At 51.1% G+C, this 23,005-nt stretch overlaps 1 protein-coding gene across 1 annotated transcript; it reads left to right on the top strand.

Moving 5' to 3' along the window:
- Positions 1-1,488: 1,488 nt before the first annotated feature.
- Positions 1,489-23,005, top strand: LOC127392851 (ATPase family AAA domain-containing protein 3). The gene is made up of 16 exons (XM_051637293.1): positions 1,489-1,671; positions 2,021-2,097; positions 2,654-2,755; positions 4,240-4,299; positions 4,603-4,672; positions 6,621-6,786; positions 7,836-7,905; positions 9,324-9,479; positions 9,675-9,731; positions 10,491-10,616; positions 11,797-11,921; positions 14,206-14,257; positions 14,713-14,783; positions 17,578-17,745; positions 18,218-18,326; positions 22,592-23,005. Exons 2-16 carry the CDS (start codon positions 2,053-2,055, stop codon positions 22,769-22,771), a joined length of 1,557 nt encoding a protein of 518 aa, XP_051493253.1. The 5' UTR covers positions 1,489-1,671; positions 2,021-2,052; the 3' UTR covers positions 22,772-23,005.

Below are 23,005 nucleotides of genomic sequence, written 5' to 3'. Positions count from 1 at the left end.
CTCCATGTTCAGATCCCAATTAAGTCCCTCAGTTTCTTGGCCTGTAAACCCCTCCAGGTGTCATTGGAATGTGCAGATACCTCACTTATCTCAAGAAAACTGTTATATTCCTAACACTAAAGTATATATATGTGCTCAAACAAACAATATATTCCTAACACTAAAATAAATATATATATATGTGAACCAGACCCAACACTACGTTTCTAACTCTAGAATGCAAAATCAACACTACATTTCATTTCTAACACGGGGACCAGAAAGAGCCTCATTTGTGGCTGAACAGCCCCGGGTTTGGGGGCCCTTCTGGCTCCCGTGGTGCCGGGGACCCTTCAGGGTGCGGCTCGGGAGCGGCCGGTGGGATGTGCCGGAGTTGCAGCTCCTCGCGGGGAGGAGAAGGGACCCCCGGCGGGCAGCCCCGGCGGGTTTCCTGCTCCCGGGAAGGCTGATCCGCCAGGAAGCGGAGCTGCCACCCCCGCTCGGCGTCCCTTCCCCGGACACCGCCGGTTTGCAGCCCCCGGCGGGGCTGGTTTGGGGCAGCGGCATCCTGAGCTCCGGGGCGCTCCCGGGAAACAGCTGCGGGCGGAGCGGGAGGGACGGGGGGAGATGGGGGGAGCGGCCGCGGTGCGGGAGCCGCTCTGGGGGTGCGGGGCGGGATCCCGGGGGGTGACGAGGGGGACACGGCCCCGCCCCGCAGCCCAGCGCGGGTTATCGGCATCCTGGCCAGAACGGGGGGTCCAGGCGAGCAGGCACCCCCGGAGGAGGGCGAGGAGCGGTTCCCGGGCCCCGCTCCCCCTGCCCGGGCACCCCGGCCTTCACAGCCCGTCCCCGCTTCCAGTGATCCTGCAAGTCTCCCGCCCCTGTTGACACACCCCGTTCTAGCAGGTCGCTTTTTACCTTTTAAGGGATAATTCTGACCTTCCCTGCCCCCTCGGCTGCCTTCCCAGTCCCCAGATGAGCTGCACCCGCCGGTGCCGTCCTGCCCCGTGGCTTCGTTGGGTCTGATCTTGGCCCAATCAATCCTGCTCCACGTTCGGATCCCCCAGATGGAGCCCAATTCATCCCTCAGGGGACTTAATTTGCCATAAACCCCCCCTGGTGTCACCGGAACGTGCAGAGATCTCACTTCTCTCCAGCAAACGATGTATTCCTAACACTAGAGTATATGCGTGTGTGTGTATATATATATGGACCAAACCCGACACTGTGTTTCTAGCACTGAAATGCAAAATCACCACTTCATTTAATTTCTAACACAAGCGATTGGCCGCGCGTGACGTCACACAGCCCGGTCATCCCGCCCCCCCCTCCCAGGGAGCGGCCGCGGTTTGTCCCCCCGCGGCCGCCGTCCAACCCCGCCCCCCTTCGCCGCCCTCCGCAGCCAATCGGAACGTGGCGGACGTTGATGACGCGCCAATGGGAGGCCGCGGCGGAAGCCCCGCCCCTCGGCGCGCGCCCCGGGTCATGTCGTGGCTGTTCGGGCTGAACCGGAGCGGGGGGGGGGAGCGGGGAGGGGGGGGGCGGGAGCCGCGGGGATCCCCCCCCACAGCCCCCCGGGACCCCCGGGACCGGCCCCCGCCGAGCGGCCGAGCCCCAAGGACAAGTGGAGCAACTTCGACCCCACCGGGCTGGAGCGGGCGGCGCGGGCGGCGCGGGAGCTGGACGCGTCCCGTGAGTGGGGGGGGGGGGGGCGGCCCGGAGAGAGGCCGCGGGAGGGGGCCGGGGGTGCTGCGGGACCCGGAGCGTCTGCGGAGGGGAGGGAGGGGAGGGAGGGCCGGGAGCTGGGCCTGCTCGGGCCGGGGGGGGAGGCCCGGGGGGTTCGGCGGTGTCGGGAGGACGGGCCCGACTCCAGAGGCCCCTTCCCCCGGCTCTGGGTGACGCTGTGATGTCCCGGGCTCTGTCAGCAGAGAGGGGTGAGTGCAGGGGCAGACCCCGTGCCAGGCTGGCTGCAACAGGCTGAGCCTTGTGTGCGCTCGGGACCCTTGTGCTGTCCATAAGCTCTTCCCTCTGTCCCTGTCAGGCCATGCCAAAGATGCCCTCAGCCTTGCCCAGATGCAGGAGCAGACCCTGCAGCTGGAACAGCAAGCCAAGCTGAAGGTGAGTGGAGCCTCATCCTTTGTGGTGCAGCCAGCCCACCTGCCACCTTTGTGGGGAGCATGAGCCCACCTCTCATTTTCTGGCAGCCTGCAGAGGGGGCTGAGTGCTCCTGCTTGGCTGTTATTGGCCTTTTTTAAAAAGTAAAAACCAAAAGGAATCCTGGAAGGGCAGGAGGGTTGGGCTGTTCTGGGACACGTTTTATGGCTTTGTTTGCAGCTTCCATGTCCCACTCCTAGAATATCACCCCCAGTTCTGGGGGATGACAAGGGGTTTCTGAAGGGGACTGGGAGGTGTCTGGGAGCAGGACAGTTTTCCTTTGATCAAGGAATTTGGGGGTTGTTTGTTTGGATTTTTAACAATAAATTGGATTTATTTCTGAAAGGGCTGATTATGAGATGGATCACAAGGGTATTTCAGCTTCTTTGTGTCGTTGCTCAGCTCTGCAAGATGCCCCTCTGACTGCAGGTGGATTTCTTGGGATAAAATTACCAGTAGCACTTCTCCATGGGATGGTTTATGGAGCTCACTTGGGGTAATGATCTCTTTACCTTGACAGGAGTATGAAGCTGCCATAGAACAGCTGAAGAGTGAGCAGATTCGGGTGCAGGCAGAAGAGAGAAGAAAAACCCTCAGTGAGGAAACAAAGCAGCACCAAGCAGTAAGGACATGGGGGGGAGGGAGCCAAGTGCTGGGACACCTTGTTTGTGTCCTCCTTGATGGAGAAGACAATGATGCTTTAATTGCTTTAATTGCCCCTTTTGGGGAGCGGGACGGGGGGTCGGGGCAGCTGTAGGTGTGAAACTTGATTTGTGCTTCTCTGCAGCTTTGGGGTCAGGAACTTTTGTTACCAAATTCTGGGACATCCAAAGGGACTGGTTGGAGCTTTCAAGTCCCTTGAAATTTTCCTGAAGGAGCTTTCAGGGAAGTGCTGAGATGACCTTGTTTGTGTCCTGACAACTCGTGGCCTTCACAGGGGGAAGGCTGCTGCCTGATTCAGTGTGTGTGTTAGCCTGGGCCACTAAATGGCTCTTCAGTTTTTTGGATTTCAGTCCAAAGTGGCCTGCAACCCTATTTTCTTTCAGTTTTGATCTTTAAGACAGGAGAAAATAACTTTGGAGGAGAAATGGTGAAGTTCTGGGAGTTAGCAGAGGCAGTGAGCAGTGCTGGTGTGTTCTGGAGTGGCAATAATACTGAAATGGGGGGAATGAAAGGTAGTTTTTGTGCTAGAAGATCTCACGTGGTGACTTTTTACTTGAAGAGCACAGGAAGTGAAGGGATTGATGAATTGTAATTGGTTGTCTGGCTTGGGAAGGGAACTGAACCTGCTTGTTTGGCACAAGTTGCTTTTGATCCTGCCAGAGTTTGGACTTTGAACGGGGCTGGCTCAGGAGGCAGGTTCACAGTCACCTGCTCTGCTCAGGAGTTAGCTCTTCAGCTCTTGCACTTCACAGGGCAGCATTTGCAGTCAGTGCAAACCTGATCATGATTCATTTGCCTCTGATTCCTTTGCCAAGCTTGGCAGCTGCTGAGGAGAAAACCTGCAGGCTGCTCTGGTGTGTTCGGGATGGAGGGCAATGTCACCCCTGGTGCTGAGCCCTCCTTGCTGATGGCTCTGGGCCCTCAGGCCTCTTGCAGTTGAGTGGAGGTGACATGGGGTTGTTTGCCAGTTGCAGTGGGAAATCAGTGAGAGAAATGAATGAGGAGCAAGGAAGTCAGTGAGGAGCAGAGCTCACCTGGCAGGCAGCATCTCCTGACAGTTCTCTGCCCGCAGCCGCCACCCCAGGTAATGTCTTTTAGAACATGACAAAAATGTTCTTCTTCAATAGATTAAGTCTCCTCTGGGCCAAGCAGCACCTCTGCTTAGCTTTTCTGTCTGTGATACCTTAAAATTAAGTCAGACTTTGTACCTTTCTCATCACAGAGAGATTTTTGGTGCTGCCTGAAGATATTTTGCCCCAAACTTTGTCCCGTTCGTCCTCAAACCCAGGATTATTTGTTGTTGTTGTTTTGAGTGTTGTTGTTTTTAATTTTTTGCTTTGCTTTGGGGTTTTTTTTTCCCCCCCCTAAAATCATTGCCCTTAGGACAAGGTTCTCAGTGTCTAATCTTTATGTTCTGAACACCCTTTCTGTTTGGCTTTGAAGCGAGCCCAGTACCAGGACAAGCTGGCCCGGCAGCGCTACGACGAGCAGATGCGGCAGCAGGTAGGATGGTCTGGGAACTGCCTGGTGGCTTTCCTAGGTTCAAAGTGGGATGTGGAACCCTCTCCTGTCCTGCTGGGCACAGTTGCTTTCATCTGTACTAAGTCCTTGGCACCGGCAGGGCCAAAAGGAGCTAGGGGAGTGGGATGAAGGGCGTGCATCTGGGAGGTGGGGGGAGCAGCAGTGCGCTGCAGCCTGAGCACTGGCTTCTTGAGAACATTGGTGGTACTCCAGCTTGCCCAAATGCCTCCTTGACTGAGTTCTTTCAGCTTTTAACACCTCTTCTGTTGTCATCTCTGCCTGCAGCAACTCGCTAATGAGGAGAATCTGAGGAAGCAGGAAGAATCTGTGCAGAAGCAGGAAGCCATGAGACGTGGTAAGCTGGTGATTTTTCTTTGGCCACTAGCAGGGTGGGTGGAGAGATGAATTCTCTGTGCTGACTTTGACTCCTTGTCCATATTGCTTGATGCTCCATTAGGGTCTTGTATTCATGTCAGCAGTGCTAGAACTGCCAGTTGCTTCCAAGATGAGTTTTGCAGGTGTCTGCACTCCTGAATGTCTGCCCTGTGGGACCTGGATTTCCCAAAGAACTTTCAGCATCTCCTGATGGAGCAGCTGAAATGCTGATTTTATACTGGGACAACCTAAAATAGAACCAGTTGTGAGGAGGGAAGGGGAAGAGAAGCAAAATACTCCTAGGAGGAAGGGTTGAATCTGGGTCACCTGCTCCCTGCTTCCTGTAGGAAATAAAACCTGAGTGAGGATGGTTTAGTGTGAAACTTGCTTGATTCCTGTTGGTTGCTGTGGGACTGTGGGGCTGCCAGAATCCCTGGCTTTGCAGAACTCCAGTGGGACTCCACTAGGAGCCTAGAAATGTGGGGCAGTTTGTGCAGGATGGGATGGGAAGCTGGTTTGCTCTGTGCAGAGGTGAACTGTCCTCTCCTTGCTGCCACCTAGTGTGCTCTGGGTTTGGCTGTACCTTTGAGGGAGATGATGTAGCAACCGTGAACAAAGCCCAGTGGTGAAGCCCTGTAGGAGAGGGTGGTTTTACTCGTGTAGTACCCACTTACTCATGGGCACTAAGGTACAAGTGTCAGGGCAGCCTGTCCAGGTCTCAAGGTGGGCACCACGTATCGAGTAGCTGGATGGTCCAGTCAGGATTTCTTGCAGTGATGCTGAAGTCAGAGTGGACTGGCTATGAAGTTCTCATCTCCTGGGTTGTTAAGCTGCTCATTCACATCAGTCTTGATGTGTCTGTCACAATTCTCTGTGTCTGAAGTGGCAGAGCTTCCAAAATCCCCTTTGTGGCAGCATTTAGCAGGCAGCTCCTCCTCCTCACAAGCAGTGTGTGTTACACTGTGTGGAATTACCCAGGGCTGTCCTTCAGTGTCTGTACCATGTCACCCTGCCTCTCTGGCATGACGCTGATGAGCAGCAGCAGTGCCTGGATCTGAGGTTTATTCCCCCTCTATTGCTTTGTCCCTTATTGTCGAGGTTGGCTCTGACTGAAGTTTGTCCTGAGCAGTTTTTTGGGTAATAAACTTCCAGAACTGAAGGATGATGATTGTCCTGCAGGGTGCCATCTGCAGAAGGCCACCCACTTGGTGTGTGATCCCTCTGAGCACAGAGGGAACATTCCTTCTCTGTGTCCTGTAATATTGTGCTGCTTGGCTGCCTTTTGGGGGAGGGGATTCAGGCCTTGAAGTTCTGCTGCTGTGGGACCACACTCAGCTCTCGTTCAGCCAGGATGAATCAGGAGTCACAGGATGGTGCAGGTTGGAAGGGACCTGAAAGATCACCTAGATCCAACCCCCTGCATGGGCAGGGACACCTCCCACCAGCCCAGGCTGCTCCAAGCCCCATCCAACCTGCCCTTCAACACTGCCAGGGATGGGGCAGCCACAGCTTCCCTGGGCAACCTGGGCCAGGCTCTCACCACCCTCACAGGGCAGAATTTCTTCTTGATGTCCGACCTCAATCTCCTCTCTTTCAGTTTAAAACCATCACCCCTTGTCCTCTCCCTCCCTGCCCTTGTCCCAAGCCCCTCCCCAGCTTTCCTGAAGCCCCTTCAGGCACTGGCAGGTGCTCTGAGGTCTCCCTGGAGCCAAAACAGGGATGTGTCAGTGCTACAGGGCTGGCTCCCTGCTGCTGCTCTTCCCCATCGTGAGCCGAGCGTCAACCGAGGACGCTCGTTAGCGCTGTGGATTTTAGGGAGGGTTTCTCAGGGCCTGCACACCCCCAGCCTGTCCCCGGGGCAGAGCTGCTCCTTCGTCTCTGTGCCCTGGGGATTAACCCCTCTGTCCTGTGCCCGGGGTGCCTTGCAGCCACGGTGGAGCGCGAGATGGAGCTGCGGCAGAAGGCCGAGCTGCAGCGCGTGGAGGCCGAGGCGCGCGCCCGCGCCCGGGCCGAGCGGGAGAACGCGGACGTCATCCGGGAGCAGATCCGCCTGAAGGCGGCCGAGCATCGCCAGACCGTCCTGGAGTCCCTCAAGTAGGTGCAGACCCACCCCAGGGCAGGGCTGGCCCTGCTGCTGCTGCCTGGAGCACCTGGCTCTTTGCTCCTCCCGGCGCGGAGGGTCTGAAGTTTGTGCGCTTGTTGGGCTCTGTGTGATGGGAGCGTGCCGTCCTGGAGTGGTTTGGGTTGGAAAAGACCTTAAAGATCAACTATTCCCAACCCCCCTGCATGGGCAGGGACACCTCCCACCAGCCCAGGCTGCTCCAAGCCCCATCCAACCTGCCCTTCAACACTGCCAGGGATGGGGCAGCCACAGCTTCCCTGGGCAACCTGGGCCAGGGTCTCACCACCCTCACAGCCAAGAATTTCCTCCTAATGTCTCACCTCAATTTCCCTCCTCCAGTTTTAATCCATCACCCCTTGTCCTTTCCCTCCCTGCTGTTGTCCCAAGTCCCTCCCCAGCTTTCCTGGAGCCCCTTCAGGCACTGGCAGGTGCTCTAAGGTCTCCCCAGAGCCAAAATACTAATAATACTAAAGAGCTCGCTTCCTTCCACTGGTCTTGCTCCAGTGTGAGCTGAGTGTCAACCAGAGACACTAGTTCTAGAGTTGAGGATTTTACAGAGGATTTCTGACAGGTTCCTTCAAGCCTTATTCACTGAGACCAAGACTCAATTACTCTGAAAACCCTCAGAGCTCTGAGTTCCTGAGCCATGAAGCTGTGAAGCAGCCACTCTCCAAGGGAGGGGGCATTTAGGTTGGGCATTTGTTAATTTTCGGCCTGTTGAGATTTTTAATTGGAAAAGCTTTAGGATTAAATTACCCTTTATTACAGTTCAGCACCAATAATGTATTAACAAATAAACTGAAATCATCTTAATGCCAGATGCTTTCCTGGATTCAATCCCAGATGAGGTGCAGACATCAGATGATAATCAGTTTATTTGCCATGCTTGTGCATGTTTCAGTTCCCAGGTGAGCTCTCCATCAGCCTTGACTGGTTCTGAAGATGATTATGATCAAGTTGTCTTGTAAATTGTTTTCCATTCAATCTCTGAAATCCTTTTCTCTTCTCCTGCCTACCTTAGGACAGCTGGGATGCTCTTTGGGGAAGGATTCCGTGCTTTTGTGACAGACTGGGATAAAGTTACAGCCACGGTAAGACTGGGATGTGCACCAGGAACTTCCAGAAAAGTCTGTCAACATGTGCTTAACTAGCTCCTTTCATCCCCCTAAACCAGTGGTCTCCAAACCTTTTGATCACAAGCCCCTTACAGTACAACATTCCTGAGCACACTCCCTCAGGAAGGGATGCATCCTGGAAGTGTTTTGCTTTTAAATGACAACGTTAAGGCACGTTATTTTAAGGCCACAGAGACACTCTCCAGTGTTCCCTTCCTGATGCAGCCTGTCTCTTCTGGGACTTCAAGGCCTTGCAGGACATGACCTAAATCTCCCTTTGCTTCTTACCTCACAACTTGATACCCCATTTTGGTGTAGCCTAGAGAGCACTTAAGAGAATTGTTACATGTGCTAAGTAAGTTGGTTAATAGCTGGACCTTATGATCTTTATGGTCTCCAACATCTTTTCACAGGACAAAAGAGCATGGCAGTGGCTTCTCATGGACATAAAGTTGTTGCTCAGGATGAATCAAACCAAAACTTTACAGTGAAAATGTATTTTTAGTAGCCTGGCTTGTTCAAGTGGACATTTTGCTTGAACAGTCACCACCATCTGCTCCATCCTCCAGCTCTGTACTGCCAGGCTGACACAAACCCATTTTTCCTGAGTGCTCTGAGGAGAACAAGACATTTAGTGGATCCTTTTGTGATCTGGAGGCTGCACCTGGAATGTCTGCAGGGTTCTGAGCCTTTTGCAGATGAGTGCTTCGTGCTTTTAGCAGAATATTCTCTTGACCCAGATAACAAGTTTCGTGCATTATGGTCAGTTTTGCTTCTGACAAGCTCTTGTCTTGTGAATTTGGGACATTTAGCTTACCAAAATAAAAGTATATATATTTTTGGAAAGGAGGTAGCACAGCTGGAACTCCTGTTTTCTGTGGCTTTGAAAAATGACTATAAGGTAAGAATTAGCCAGTTATTTTAGGGTTCCTCTAAATTAGCCCTGGCTTTTCAGCTCCTCCTGCCTGCTGCAACAGCTGCTCTGTCCTCCCTCTTCCCATCCACCCAGCCTCAAAGGTTCTGCTCCAAGTTTTTTGGGTTTGTTGGGTTTGTAGTAAAGCCTGGTGGCTGTTTGTCCTAATCCTTACTTGGTGGAAAGTCTGAGAAGCCACACGGGTTTTGAGCAGGGAGTACTTGCTGCTGGATACATGACTCCATGGATTACCTGGGCTGCTTCTGCCTTTCCCACTGCAGGGTGCAGGAGCACTGAATGCCCCATGAACAGGGAGTGTGGGACCTTGGCTGGCTGAACAGAGAGAAAACATCTTACCAAAAATAACCCCCTCTTGGTCAGCATTTGTCCTGAATCTCAATTCCCCACCGCAGGGCGTGCGACATGCAGCAGAGCTGCCTTGCCCGGTGTTTTTCCTAACCCTTCTGCCCTTCCTTTGCAGGTGGCAGGTCTGACCCTGCTGGCAGTGGGTGTTTACTCTGCCAAGAATGCCACAGCAGTTGCAGGGAGATACATAGAGGCACGTTTGGGCAAACCTTCCCTGGTGAGGGAAACCTCCCGCATCACCGTGCTGGAGGCGCTGAAACATCCCATCAAGGTAAAGCCCACCTCTGGTTCTGTGCTGTGCTCAGCCACAAGGCTGCAAAACTCCTTTTGCAGCTCTCTGTGTCAGGCAGGGAGCTGTCAGTGGGTCTGTGAGTAGATGTAGTATTAGGTGGGCTGAGCTGATTGTCATTTCCTGTGTCCTGGGGAGTTGGCAGAACCGGGGCTGATTCCTTCGTGTCCTCTCCAGGTTGGTCAGCGTCTCACCAGCAAAGCTCAGGATGCCCTGGAAGGAGTTGTTCTCAGTGTGAGTATTCTGTCCTCTTGTCCTGCTTGGGATTCTAAATAAGGAAGGCCATTTCCTTATCCTCCAAAAGCTGTAATTCCATTAATTCTGGAGACAAGGCACCCTCAGAGCACCGAGACCATAAACAAGCTCCTGTGTTCAGCTTGTGGGCCAAAAAGCTGGAGAAGTCCCTGTGTTTGCTCATCTTGTGCAGGGATCTTAACTTGCTAATTAGGGCTGCTTCTGTGTATTTGCTTTTTAATGGGTTCCTGGATGTCAGGCAAATTGAAGTGTTTCTTGAGGCTGCTGAGAGGAAATGCTCCTCCAGGAGCAGCTTTGTCCCAGTATCTCTACCACTGCAGTAACCAGTATGAACATGAATGGTTATGACTGAGATGAAAGAGTTGCTTTTATCCTGACGTATCCCTCCCAGGGTGTTCAGTAGGAAGTGGATATTTGGGTGTTGTCAGTTCCTACAGTAGTTTCTGCACTGCTGCTTTTTGTTATAAAAAGAGTTGTAGCCAAGTGGACAGAACTTGGAGTAAATCCTGACACAAAGGGGAAGTGACCCTGGTCTGAAGTGAGAAGCAGCTGAAATTTAAGCTTCAAGGCTGGAGGCTGTGGGAGTGCTGCCTTGCTCCTGCTGGTACTGGTTTGTGCTGCCTTGCTCCTGCTGGTACTGGTTTGTGCTGCCTTGCTCCTGCTGGTAGTGGTGTCTGAAGCTGATAGGTGATGTTTCTAGGTACCTTCTGTTCCTTGACTTTGACTGTTTCCTTGCAGCCACAGCTGGAAGCACGTGTGAGAGATATTGCCATAGCCACGAGAAATACAAAAAAGAACAAAAGCCTCTACAGGAATATCCTTATGTATGGTCCCCCTGGCACTGGAAAGACCCTCTTTGCCAAGGTAAAACCCTGCCAAGCTTCTGACAAGCTGCACGTTGCAGGGTGCTCTGGAAACCTCAGGTCCTCAGCACCCTCTCTGGCCTGAAACGTGTAGTGTTGTGTAAACTTGGTGGTGATCTGGCTCTTTTGGGAAGGAAAGAGGCCATCCAGCCCCCTTCAGCTCTGAGGTGGCACAGACACTTGGATTCTAGTGCTGGGTGTAGGTAAAAGGCCCTTCCCTCTAGAAAAGGCACCTGGCAACTGTGACTTGGGAGGTGGCAACACCAGCCACTGTCCCATTGCCACCTCTCTTGATTTTATGCTTGTGTCTAAAATAGGGACTTTCCTGCATGTGCACAGTGAAGCCAGACCCACCTCTGCTCTGGGGTTGGTGTCAGCAGCCAGGTGCTTTTGTGTTTTAAAGCCACAGCTCAGTGGTCTGGTGGCTACCAAGGGAAGGGTTCTGAGGAAGCTCAGGGGCCTGCTGGAAACATCTCCCAGGCACTGAAGAGGAAATTAAAAATCAAATCTCGACTGAAATCCATGGAAAATTCTACCATTTTGCCTGAATATTCACTGGGTTCACTGACCTTTTCATTCCAAGCTTTTAATTTATTTTCTTTAATTAATCAAATTTTATTTGAGTTGTATTAGTTAAGCATCTAGTAGATAATAGAATGGGTAGGGCTGGAAGGGACCTCAAAGATCATCCAGTTCCAACCCCCTGCATGGGCAGGGACACCTCCCACCAGCCCAGGCTGCTCCAAGCCCCATCCAACCTGCCCTTCAACACTGCCAGGGATGGGGCAGCCACAGCTTCCCTGGGCAACCTGGGCAAGGCTCTCACCACCCTCACAGGGAAGAATTTCTTCCCAATATCTTATCAACCCATTCTGCTGCACAGAGGAAGGAAGTTATGAACTAGACCATGAAGAAAGCAGTGGAAGAAGTTAATGAGGATGGTCTAAGCACTCTCAGCAGAGCCTTCTAGGGTTAAAAACTCCTGCTTTGTCATAAAACTGATCTTCCACCTTTTGTTCCCCATCGGAGCTGTGCTAAAAGCTGCCCCTCAGTGACTGCAGAGGTGTTGTCTTCTCTAAGAACATACCCTCTGCAAATAAACATGCTGGGAGGACTAAACGACTTCTGGTTCCCCCCTGGACTTGCCCCGAGGCTGCTCAGCTCCCTGTGTTTCCCCACAGAAGCTGGCTGTGCACTCGGGCATGGATTACGCCATCATGACGGGCGGGGATGTGGCCCCCATGGGGCGGGAAGGAGTCACTGCCATGCACAAGCTCTTCGACTGGGCCAACACCAGCAGGAGAGGGTGAGTAGTACTAACTAGTAATTCCTCTGGATTGGGTTTCTTGCCACAAGCAACTGGCTGCAGTGATGCAGGTCAAACCCCTGATCTCTCTGCTGTTGAACGATGCTGCTCTTGCACGGGTGAGGTGAGACTGACCAGGCACAACATCTCCTGAAGTGTTCCTAGAATGGGTGAATTCTTGCTGTTTAGTCATATTTTTAGAAGGCTGAAAGCTTTTGCTCTTCTGCTCCCTCATTTGCCCTTCTTGGCCTTCAGATTCTCCACTCACAGCTTCACTCTGCTGAGCCCACCAGGCAGGTGGAGGGATGTTGCCCACTTGAAGGCAGGGACATGTGTCTTTCCAAGGGGTTAGTTTCTGGCAGTAGTTAGAAGACTTAGTACAAATGGAGATGTAACCAGGTGTTTACACTCCCTGGGTATTTTGTTCCCTCCTGCATTTGCTCAGGTTTTAGACTCCCATAGTGTTTGGATCCAGCTTCTTGTGTACTTTAAAGTCTGAAGCAGAAGTAGTGAATTAAAAGAGGATAAGGGAGAGGGATGCTAAAGGATTTAAGCTTAGATGGGTATGAAAGTCACAGGTTGCTGTGCTTTTTCAGTCACCTTTTAAAAGCAAACTTTTAGCCTCAACATGAATGCTTTTCTGCAGATAAGTCTTTACTCTTTGAGTTTGTAAGAGCACCTAGTTAATTTGTTCATGCTAATGTAAGTGGATTTGTGCAGGCCAGAGGTAGTTAGGAAGGTGCTTGTCCAGCCAGGGTATTAAAATTCAGTAGGGAACCTGCAGTGGGTGTCAGCTTGGGGGTTTTGTGCTTGTTTGATTGCAGGTCTTCTGTGAAAGCAGGTCTTCATGTTCATACATGGCTAACTGGCCATCTCTGATGGCTTTAAAGGGACATTGTCTTGCAGTATCTGTTTCAACCCTTGCTGCATTCATCATCTGAAGCTTTCTGTTTCCCCTTTAAAAAAAGCCAGAAAACTTGCAGAGTAAATATCCTAAGGATTTAAACTCCTTCAGCTTCTCCAGCCCCAAGGAGCTGTAGAAGGAAAGGTGTAAGAATTGAAGTGAGCTTAGAAAGTGAAGGTGGGAATGATATGAGGATACTCAACTGGATGAAGACTGCTGGATGCTTCCACTAAGGAATTCCTCTCCACAGCACTGCCTGGGTCTGGATTTGTTCCCTGCCCTGATAAAAGCTTCTGTACATCTGAACTTGACACACTTCAGATAGCCATGTTACCAGAGCTGTGATCAGAGGTTCCATGTGTCCATATACACCAGCTCCAGGGACATTCCAGCACTTTATTCTGGAGAATCCAGCAATGTGAGCTGTTAGTAGTGTTGCCTTTATTAGCTGAAAGCTGTTGTGATTGAAGAGACTTTTCTGCAGAGGCTGTAGCTGAGAATATTTTCAGAAAAAACTGGAGTTGAGTAAAATATGTTAATAGGCCCTGAAACCCCTGGAAAGAAAGCAGGTTTTGAAGTGAGGCAGGAAGGCAAGAGAAGCTGTGACAGCTTAATGAGCAACTTGGTTCTGTTATTGATAAACATCTTTGTGTGCTTTGCCTCTTGGGAAGAGCACTACAGCACTACCCTTGGGTCAGAAGTGAATTTATTTGTTTGAATTATTCATTGGCTTTATTAATTCACTTCTCCACAGGTCATTAAAACCATTCTATTCCTGCTAGTGTGGTTTGGGAAGGAAAAACCCCACAAAATAACAAAGCAGGTTGCAGGGGAGGCCTCTGCTTTCAGGTTTTCAGAATGGTATAAGGAAGAAAAAATGGCAGGAAGATGCCAGTGTCACCAAGGTTTCTTGTGTGCTTGTGCACCTGTTTGGCACCCTTGCACACATTTCTCCAAGCAGGATGGAAAAGCAAATCTCCCAGATCCCTGGGGAGCCAGGCCTGGGTGTCAGGGATCATCTGCAGCTTGGCAGGAGCACACGGGCACTGAGGGTACAAGCCTGTGGAAACTCCCACCTGTATTTAAAAATCTAGGGGGGCTTACAATCATCTGCCATGAAATTGCTTCTGGTCATCTGCCCTGAGCAGCAGGAGACAGAACTCCAGAGGCCTGGAGTCACATTTGTGGCCTGAGGAGCTGCTGCCTCTCTCTTCGCTGTCGGGATGGGCTGGAGCATGGCTGGGGAATGTTGCCTTAAAGAATGGATTTGCTGCTGTGATCCTTTGGGCTGGTGCCTGGTGGTGGGACAAGGAGGGTCCTGGAGCCCTCTGAGTCTCACTTACCTGTCTCCTGTTACTGTGTAGTGTTTTCCTTTTGCAGCCTCCTGCTGTTCGTGGACGAGGCGGACGCGTTCCTGCGGAAGAGAGCAACAGTAAGTCCTTGATGTCTCTCCTCTGGGGGTGCTGCAGTTACTCAGCCCCCAGCCTCCCTGCTCAGCCTGGGCAGCTGCCTTCAGCAGGCAAAAAGTTCAGAGTGGCAGGTGCCTCACTCCTCACCTCACTCGTGCAGGGACAAGACATTAGTCAGACACTCACACAGAGACAAGAAGTGAAGGGTCTTGCAGCTGAGTGAGAGGAGAATCCCTCCCTGCAAAAGAGGGGTGACACCAGCTCTTGGGAGGTTTTGCAGATGACTGGGCAGTAGGAAAGAAAGAGGCAGATCTGGAAAAGAAGATTGTACCCTGGCACCCTGCAGGGTTTGTTTTTTGTCCCAACAGATACTTACCTTGGGAGGTGTTCATAACAACTGCTTCTCACCACCTAACCAAGCTACACTAGCCTCTTCCCCCCACAAAGGACTTGTTTTAAGAGTGAACCTTCTTTGCAGGAGAAGATCAGTGAAGATCTTAGAGCAACTTTAAATGCATTCCTGCACAGAACAGGACAGCACAGCAACAAGTAAGTATCTGTTTTCAGCCCTTCCAGCAGCTGGTATTTCCCTGAGCTGAGGAAAGTCTGTAGAGGGTCTGTGGTGGGCAAATATCATCTGTGCTACTAAGGACCTGAAGGATGTGCCATCCATGCTGTGTGTGGCTCCTTTCCACCACTGGTGGGAAATTATTTCCTGAAACAGGGGTAGTACCTGAGCCTCTTGATTGTCTTAATGAGCACATTCTCTTTCTTGATCAGTTACTGTTGTTTAAACAAGGAGAGGTTTGGGCCCATGGAAATCAATATCACAGGAGGGTTGGTACTGGCTGGATGGTTCAGAGTCTCTGTACAAATGCTGCAGTTGGTGCTTGTCTGAGCTGCTCAGATGAAAAAGAGCCATGTCCTGGCCACATTAATGAAGAGAGGTGACCTTTCCTTGGCCTTTTTCAAATCATCTTTGATTTTATTTGTGTGTATGTGTGTGTGTGTGAACTTAGTTGTTAAACTGCTTTTACAAAGAAACTGAGCCAACAAGGAAAGTTGTTTCTGTGTGTGGGAGGGTGCTGAACTGTCCCCTTCGTAAGGTTGTAGTGAAACACCTGTCAGAGGAACCTCCTAACATTGAAATAAATATTCTACAAGGTTGTTGTTTTGGGTCTCTCTTCAACTTGTTAAAAACAATCCAGCTCTACCTGATAGTTGCATGTGTGTGGCTTCTCTGTACCCTTCCCTGTCCCAGTGAGGAAGATGTGCCTTTCCAAAATGAGTAGTTGCTACAAAACAAGGTGTTGAGCCTGCAAGAACCTGGCAAGATCCTTGCTTTTCTCTTGGTGAGGAGAGTGAGTCTCTTCTGAAATGATAGCTAGAATTGCTCCATAAATGCTGAGTTCTGTGTAATTATTATTAAGCAATGTTCTTGCTGTTTGCAAGAATAAATAGAATAAATTTATACTGGCAAAATGCACATGTTCTGCAGGACCCAGAGCAAATGGTGCTTAAGATGGAAATGCAGTTTTCCAGGGTAAAAACTGTAGATATCCTGAGCTCCCAGTTAAGCTCTGGAAATGTGTTTTTTGCCCTCTGTTTGCCAAGATGATGTTTAAATGGAACTGCAGAACTTTTAAGAATAACAGCATGCGTGTTTTGCTTGAGGACAGTCCCCCATTTTTCTAGGAAATAATTCTTCTTAGACTTCAAATGTTCAATTCCTGTGGATCTGGCAAAGATTTATGATTGCACTGCAAGGTAGTGACTGCAGGAGGTGACAAGGGGACAGTTCCTTCCCCTGATGTTCAATTGCCTTAGCAGAGCTCTGGGCATGCCTGGTTGGTGCTGATGCCTCCACTCCAAACAGCTGGGCTGTCATTTTGTCAGATGTTGAATTCAACCCTGATTTAAACTGCCAGCCACTGGGGGAGGCTGAGCACATCCTGTGGTTCATGCACTGCTCTTGGCTTCTGAGCAGCCTTTGTGCTGCTTTGGGCAATAAAGGGTCCTGGATCCATGAAGGGGAGTTGATTTGAATAAGTCTTAGTGCCTGTAAATCCAGCTGCTTTGGTGAGAGCCTGAGGAGTGATGGTACTTTACCTGGGGATTTGTCACCAGTGTCACTCAGCACTGTCAACTGCTGGCTTAAAATTCCCAAAGAAATTCCTACATCTTCCTGCTGGGCCTGCAGGGCATCAGCTTAATAATAACAACAATTCTTCATCCAGGCTGTCTTCCTGCAGGGCTTTGGGGGGCCCCTTGGTCAGAAGCAGTTTTTGTGCCTGTGTGGCTCTTGGTTTGGTGGAGTTACCTTGAGAAATGGCAGCAGAGAGCACAGCCCCTCTAGATCAGGCTTTAAACAGCCTGCAGGAATGTCAGGATCCCAACAGCTGGGGTTAAAAGCCCATTTCAAATGAAAATGCTCTGCTAAGCTGGTAGCATCAATTAAAGTGGAATTGGCAGAGGGAAGGAGCATCACTACAAAGGAAAATGAAGGGCTTCTGGCTTCAAAAGACACATCTGTGGCACGGAGCAAAGCTTGGTAGAACCAACCACCTCTGAGTTATGGCACCTGCTGTGGGTGCCTCTCTGTGCACATGAAGCTTGAGAGCAGGAACGTGTGGTCAGACCTGCTTGAAGGACACAAGTCAACAGTTACCAGGTGCTGAGTGACCTTCCCCTGCCCAGCCCCAGCAGTGGTGCAGCTCCCCTCCCTGGGCCAGGATGGGCCCATTCAGTGCTCTGCAGCTGGCTGAGGTCTCAGTGGTGCTGTTGGCTTTCAGTTGGGCAGCCTTCTTTGCCTTCAGAGCAGGACCAGGACAGCCCCTCCTGGCTCTAGGGTGCTGTGCAGTGAGCAGCTGGAAGTCAGTTCCCCAGACTGGCATTTCAACTGGAAATACAGATGTGCCAGAGAACATCTCTCCATGTTGTCCAATCTTCTTCTGGAAGATTGGACAACATGAGGGCTCTGAGGAGGTTGGACTATGGCTGAATGTTTGTGATGCTCCTGGTGTGGGAGAGGTGGGGAGTGAAGTGGTAAATCAGGGCTCTATGGCAAGGGCAGGGTGGGGAAGGCTGATGTGGGAAGGCTGTTGTGGGAAGGCTAAGCAGTGAGTTAAACACATTTTGGTCCTAAATACCTTAAACTACACATTGAACTGCAGCTCAACATGCCACTTGAGATGCTGGTCGGTACAAAGCTGGTTCTTCAGACATGCCAGGTGATGAGAGGTCTTTGGTGCTGGCCGTGGCAGTTCCCAGTGTTCAGACTGGTTCCTTGGGTTTTATTTTTATGGGTTGTTTGTTTTTTTCTTCTCTTGTTTCATGCTTCCAGGTTTATGCTGGTTTTAGCAAGCAACCAGCCCGAGCAGTTTGACTGGGCCATCAATGACAGAATAGATGAAATGGTGAACTTTGACCTGCCCCAGCTGGAGGAGCGGGAGCGCCTGGTCAGGATGTATTTTGACAGGCATGTCCTGAAACCAGCCACAGAGGGCAAGCAGTGAGTGTCCCTGCAGAGCTCTGCACCCTGCAGGATTCTCTTTTCTTCTTCATCCCCTTTGCTGTGATTCCCTCACACTGAGATGCCTCCTGTTGTGTGACCCTTCCCCACACGTGCCGTGGTTTGCCCTTAAAATGTAGGAGTCTGCACTGGAGGCAATAGTAGGAACACTGTTGGAACTCCTCGTATCCAAACATTTGTCTGTGCCTGGCTCAGCAGAGACAAATCACCCTAAGTGACCTGTTTCCCTGTGTGCTGTGCAGTCTTCTTGGCCTTGCTCCAGGTGTGCCCCTTTGTGCCACAGAATTGGGAGAACAGGAGAAGGATACTTGGGCTGGATCGTTCTCCAGAGATTGATCCAATCTGGGCTTTGGTTTCACTGTAGTGTTGCTCTTTACAGAGTCTGCCTCTGACTCCCTTGCCCTCCTGGCATGTGGCTACAAGGACTAATCCTTCTTCTCCTGCTCCTCAGGCGGTTGAAGCTGGCCCAGTTTGACTATGGGAAGAAGTGCTCAGAGATTGCCAGGTTGACAGAGGGCATGTCTGGCAGAGAGATCTCTCAGCTTGCTGTGGCCTGGCAGGTAAGTAGGGCTTTTGTCACTGAGTTTCTGGATTCCTCTTCCCTTCCTGGAAGGTCTGAGTGTTAAGATGTTCGAGTCCCAGATCTTTGGAGGTTTCATTTGGAAGCTTAGCAAGGTGTTTGACAAGTGTGAGATTCAGAGAGGCAGGTTGCTGGGTGCTGGCTGAGCTGCCAGGGTGTCCCAGCAGCTCCTGCTCAGACACTGTTCTGGAGAGTTGACAGCTGGGAGGAAAGACCAGGATTTTTGGGCTGTTCTGCCTTTCACAGATCATGGTTTAACTTTCTCCAAGCACAGCTACACTTCTTGTGAGCTGCTGATTTTGAAACCCAGGACACAGACCCAGGGTGTGTGTCTTCAACTGAGTGGCAGTGATGTGGGAGGGAAAGCAGCCACTGATTGTCATGGTGTTTCTTTATTTCTCTTCACTTTTCAGAGAGCCCCCTTAGCCATGTGTGTGAAAGGCTTTGTTGCCAGGCATTTCCTGTAACACAAAGTTGTGGTAAATGATCCTTGACTTTTTATCAGCTTTGCTTTTCATCACCCCTTATCTCCAAGCTTGTCATTGCTGCCCAGAAACAGCCTCAGCCTTTATCATTCATCCTTTAAGTGATCTTGAAGGAAGGAGAAGGTGAGGGTGACTAATTTCTTAGTGTCTTAGCCCTGATCACATTTTTTAAATGTACCTTATGGTGCCAGAACTATTATTAAGGTTCTGTGTAAAATTGCAGCAGGAGTTTATGTTCCTCTCTACTGTGACTAAATTGTCAAAGGGCATTAAAAAAATAAGATGCAAGAGAGGATGGGCAAAAAGATAGGAATTGTTTTGATGTAGAAGCTTCAAGAAGCAGAAATCAAAGTTGTTGGTGTTCTGGAATGAAGGACTTTGTATCTTATCCCCTTACTGATGGAAAAGGAAAGTGTGACCTGTCGTGGGTCAGTGTTAAAACAGCACAGGCTTCTTGCAGCTCGAGGTGAGACTTCTGCTGAGAGCTTCTTTCCTGAGGAGATGGCTGGGTGGGTGCAGTCCATGGGCAGGTTTGTGAGGGCACTGACAAGGGGTGAAGCTTCTGTGCTGAGCACTGCCCTGGAGCTGCCTGCCAGAGCTGCTGATCCTCAGTGCTGCTGCAGGGCTCCTTTCCAGTCATTGGGTCAAGGAGTTTGGAGCTGTCACTGCCTGGAGCTGGAGGAGAACTTTGCAGGAGGCTGCACTTCATGCCAGGCTTGGCCCAGTGACTGTGGCAGGGCTTGTTAACCCCTCCTTTGGCTTTGCCTGTGTGCCAAGGGGACAGCTCTCCAGTAGCTGTGGCTGAAACCCTCTCTAGCAGGAGATCTCACTGCTCTGAACCCAAGTTGATCTCCTGCCTGGCATCAGTATTTTGGGGCCTGGGTCAGTGCTGACAGGTAACTTGTTCTGGGCAGTTTTGGAGCTGGTACAATTCTCCCTCCCCTCAGGAAAGGATTAAGGCTGCAGTTTGACACTGATTCCTGGCAGCAGTTGCTGCCTCCTGTCCCTGCCTTTCTGCTACCCAGTCCCTCCTGCTGGCACTGCTCTGTGCTGCTGCACCAGGAACTGGGTCAGGGAGCTGATCAGGACTAAAAATAGCCTGGCAAGGCACCTGAGCTGCACACCTGAGGGGTGGGTCAGGGTAGGGAGGGGCTGGATGAACTGACTGGCTCAAGAAAATGCTCCTCAGCCTTTCCTTAGCAGGATGCAGGAGCTGCAAGGTGGTAAGATACAGGTAGGGCTGTAAACTCCTCAACTGTTGGTCTTTTAAACCCCTTTGTGGCTGAGCTGTTGGTTCAGGGTGCTGCCTCCCACAGGCAGCCAGTGTGGGAAGTCACCTGCCAGCAGCACCTTTATGGACACACCATGGAATTCTAGGCAGTTTTGTATCCACACTGGGTGTGCAGAGCTGTAGGGAAGCTACAGAAGGGCTGGACCTGAGGATGTAGGGAGCCTCTTCTGGGACTTCCTACTCAGTTCTCTGCTTTGCAGTTGGTTGAAGAAAAACATCTGAGTTAAACCAGAAGCCTGAGCAGTAGCTGCAGCTTCACAGGCTTCCCTGGCTGCCATTTCCATGGGGTTCTGCTTCACTGTTGGGTCAGTCTGGCTCAGTTTGTCCTCAGTTTACCAAACAGAAAAAATAAGGTGCAGAAAAGCAGAAGGTGTAACCTCTAGCACTGGGAGAAATATTGCTGTCTGGCACAGCTAATAGTCTGCATGCTAGAAATCCACTTTAATCTCTTCTGCAGAAGACTGAGCATTCCCTTTTGTCCTTGTGCTTCTCCATCCTCCATGGCTAATACTTTAGGGATGTGGCTTGGATTAGATGTGTTTACACACTTAACAATTCCCTCCAGATCTGTCTGTAGCAACGTGCAGCCTTCCTGGTTCTGCACCCTGTGCTTCAACCCGTTCATCTGCTCTAGATAAAATGTCAAAAAAGAGCAACTCTTCATTATTCCAAACCCTCATCTCCAGAAAATTGTTCTGGCAAGAGGATTCCCAGGAGTTTTATGTTCCAGTGCTAATGACAGGGCTGAGCTTCTTGTCATTTCCCTGCCTCTTGTGCCACTGACATCAAATGCCCTTTTATCCCTCAGCCTTGTTTACATTTTTTAAAAACTGAAAAATCATCTGGATTTCATGGTTCTGTAGTGGTCTCAGCTGAAGGACATTGTAAGTGAGAGGGGTGTGGGGGCTGCCTGGGGTTTTTTTGTTGGTCTTTTTCTCCTATTTGTGCAGGCAGGTTTCCTGATAAATGTGCTTCAGAGGAGACAGATGGGTTTGGCCAGGTTAAAATAAACCCTGGCTCTTGGCTGGAATGAAGCATTAGGTCACCTAGGTTGGACTTGTCATTGTGCTCCATCCCTCCCCTCTCTCCTCCTCCCCCAAATACTTTGCTTTCAGTTCATTTCCTAATTGGACTTGAGTTAGAAAACATGAATAGTTGCACTGGAGAAAATGGGTTAAAAATGTGTCCAGGCAGAAGGCAGAGGTATGAATATAGATGAAGCTCAGCACCATTTTGCTGTGTGTGTGCAGGCTACTCCCAGAAGGGGCAGCTGCTTCTCCCATTTGCTTTCCTGACAGCTTGGGCCTGAGGCTTGCTATAAATAGAAAGTCATTGAGAAAATCAACAGAGCATGAACTGCACAGCTTTGCAGGAGTTTCCACAGCTGAGCTGATGGTCTGTGCAGTGGCAGGGAGGAAGGGAAGGGTCCTCTCGGGGTGGGTGGGTTGTGGGAATGAATGGGAGAGGATAATCCCCCTGAAGAGAACCTTCCCACCGTGCCCCTTCAGGGTGAGAGCAGGCAGGCTGTGCTGTGGTACATGTGCTAGGAGTATTTTTGGCAGCCTGCTCACTGTGCTTAGGATCCCTCCTGCTCTTGCTGAGCACAGAGGACAAGTGCCTTTATGCAAAGTGAATTTTCTATTTTCAGACCTTCTGTTTCCCTGCACTCCTCCCCTGCAGCCAGTGTTTGCTCCTAACTTGAAGTAGGAGCACCAGCCTGACTTGTCCCTCCTGCCTTCAGGAAGGATTACACAAAGGTTTTGCACAGGGAAGGATTTTTCTTGATGCTTCTTGCAGTAAAAAAAAAGAACACAACAAAAAGCAGCTTTATGGTCACATGTGGTTTGTGCAGTGATCTCAGCAGTTCCCCAAACAAGGGCTACCAAGCAGGGCTGGAGGAGGCTGAGAACTGTCTCAAGATCATCTGCCTATTTCTGGAAATAATGATTCCTCCTGCAGTGGGGTAGCAGCTGGGCAGGAATAACCTGTGCTGGGCTGGTCCCTGCTGTGGTGGTTCTGCCCAGTGCAGCAGCTGACTGGGCTTTGCCTTCTGTCCCAGCACTGGACAGTGGGTGCATGGGCTGGTCCCTCTGGCTCTTCCTTTTCTGCAGGGAACCTGGTCGCTTGGTCTGATGTTTTACACTCTTACTGACTGATGCACCCTGCGTGTGATACCTTAGGAGCAGCCTTCAGCTGGTCATGGAAGCCAGTTGGTATTCCTCACTGGGATCTTGGGGACTGGCCTGTGCTTGGGCAGTTGGTGGGTGTCAGTCCCTGGGGCAGCTGCACCAAGAACCTTTCCCCTCGCTCCGGGAGCCACCGCTGACGGGGAACAAGACTGGCTGTTGTGCTGGGTAGTGCCGGGGCAAAGGTGCGTGGAGAGGGAAACCAAAGAGAGGGAGCAGTCTCAGACCTTCCCTGGCCCTAGGACAGGCCCTCACTAACCTGCTGTCTCCTCTGGCTCCCCAGGCTGCAGCTTATGCCTCCGAGGACGGGGTTCTCACCGAGGCCATGATCGACGCCCGGGTCGCGGACGCTGTGCAGCAGCACAAACAGAAGATGGAGTGGCTGCAGACAGAGGCTGCTGAAGCCAGCAAAGGGGCTGGCACAAACCCACTCCTGCCTTTCCAGAAAGGAACACCAGTGTGAGAAGTCTGCAGGCTTCAGACCAGCATGTGTGGAGCCCTGGGCATGGGAGAAGGCTGGGAGGGTCTTCTGGGCAGGTGGAATCATGTGGTGAGAGAAACGTGTCCGTTGGTGCAAGGAGGGGGGAGCTGGCACAGTCTGCCTTTGATTGCATGTTCTTAGGGTGCACCAGAAGGAAAAAAAAAAAAGGTTTAAACAAGGCAGAAGTAACTGGATTAAAGGACCCCCTTGCTGAAA

This window comes from Apus apus, chromosome 20, assembly GCF_020740795.1.
Source record: "Apus apus isolate bApuApu2 chromosome 20, bApuApu2.pri.cur, whole genome shotgun sequence".
Taxonomy (NCBI): Eukaryota; Metazoa; Chordata; class Aves; order Apodiformes; family Apodidae; genus Apus; species Apus apus.
This window is presented reverse-complemented; position numbering and strand designations above follow the sequence as displayed.

Coding starts and splice junctions, on each gene's coding strand:
- LOC127392851 (XM_051637293.1), top strand. CDS start 2,053: ATGCAGGAGCAGACCCTGCAGCTGGAACAGCAAGCCAAGCTGAAG. Junction 17,746..18,217: donor CCAGCCACAGAGGGCAAGCA/GTGAGTGTCCCT, acceptor CCTGCTCCTCAG/GCGGTTGAAGCTGGCCCAGT. Junction 18,327..22,591: donor AGCTTGCTGTGGCCTGGCAG/GTAAGTAGGGCT, acceptor CTGGCTCCCCAG/GCTGCAGCTTATGCCTCCGA.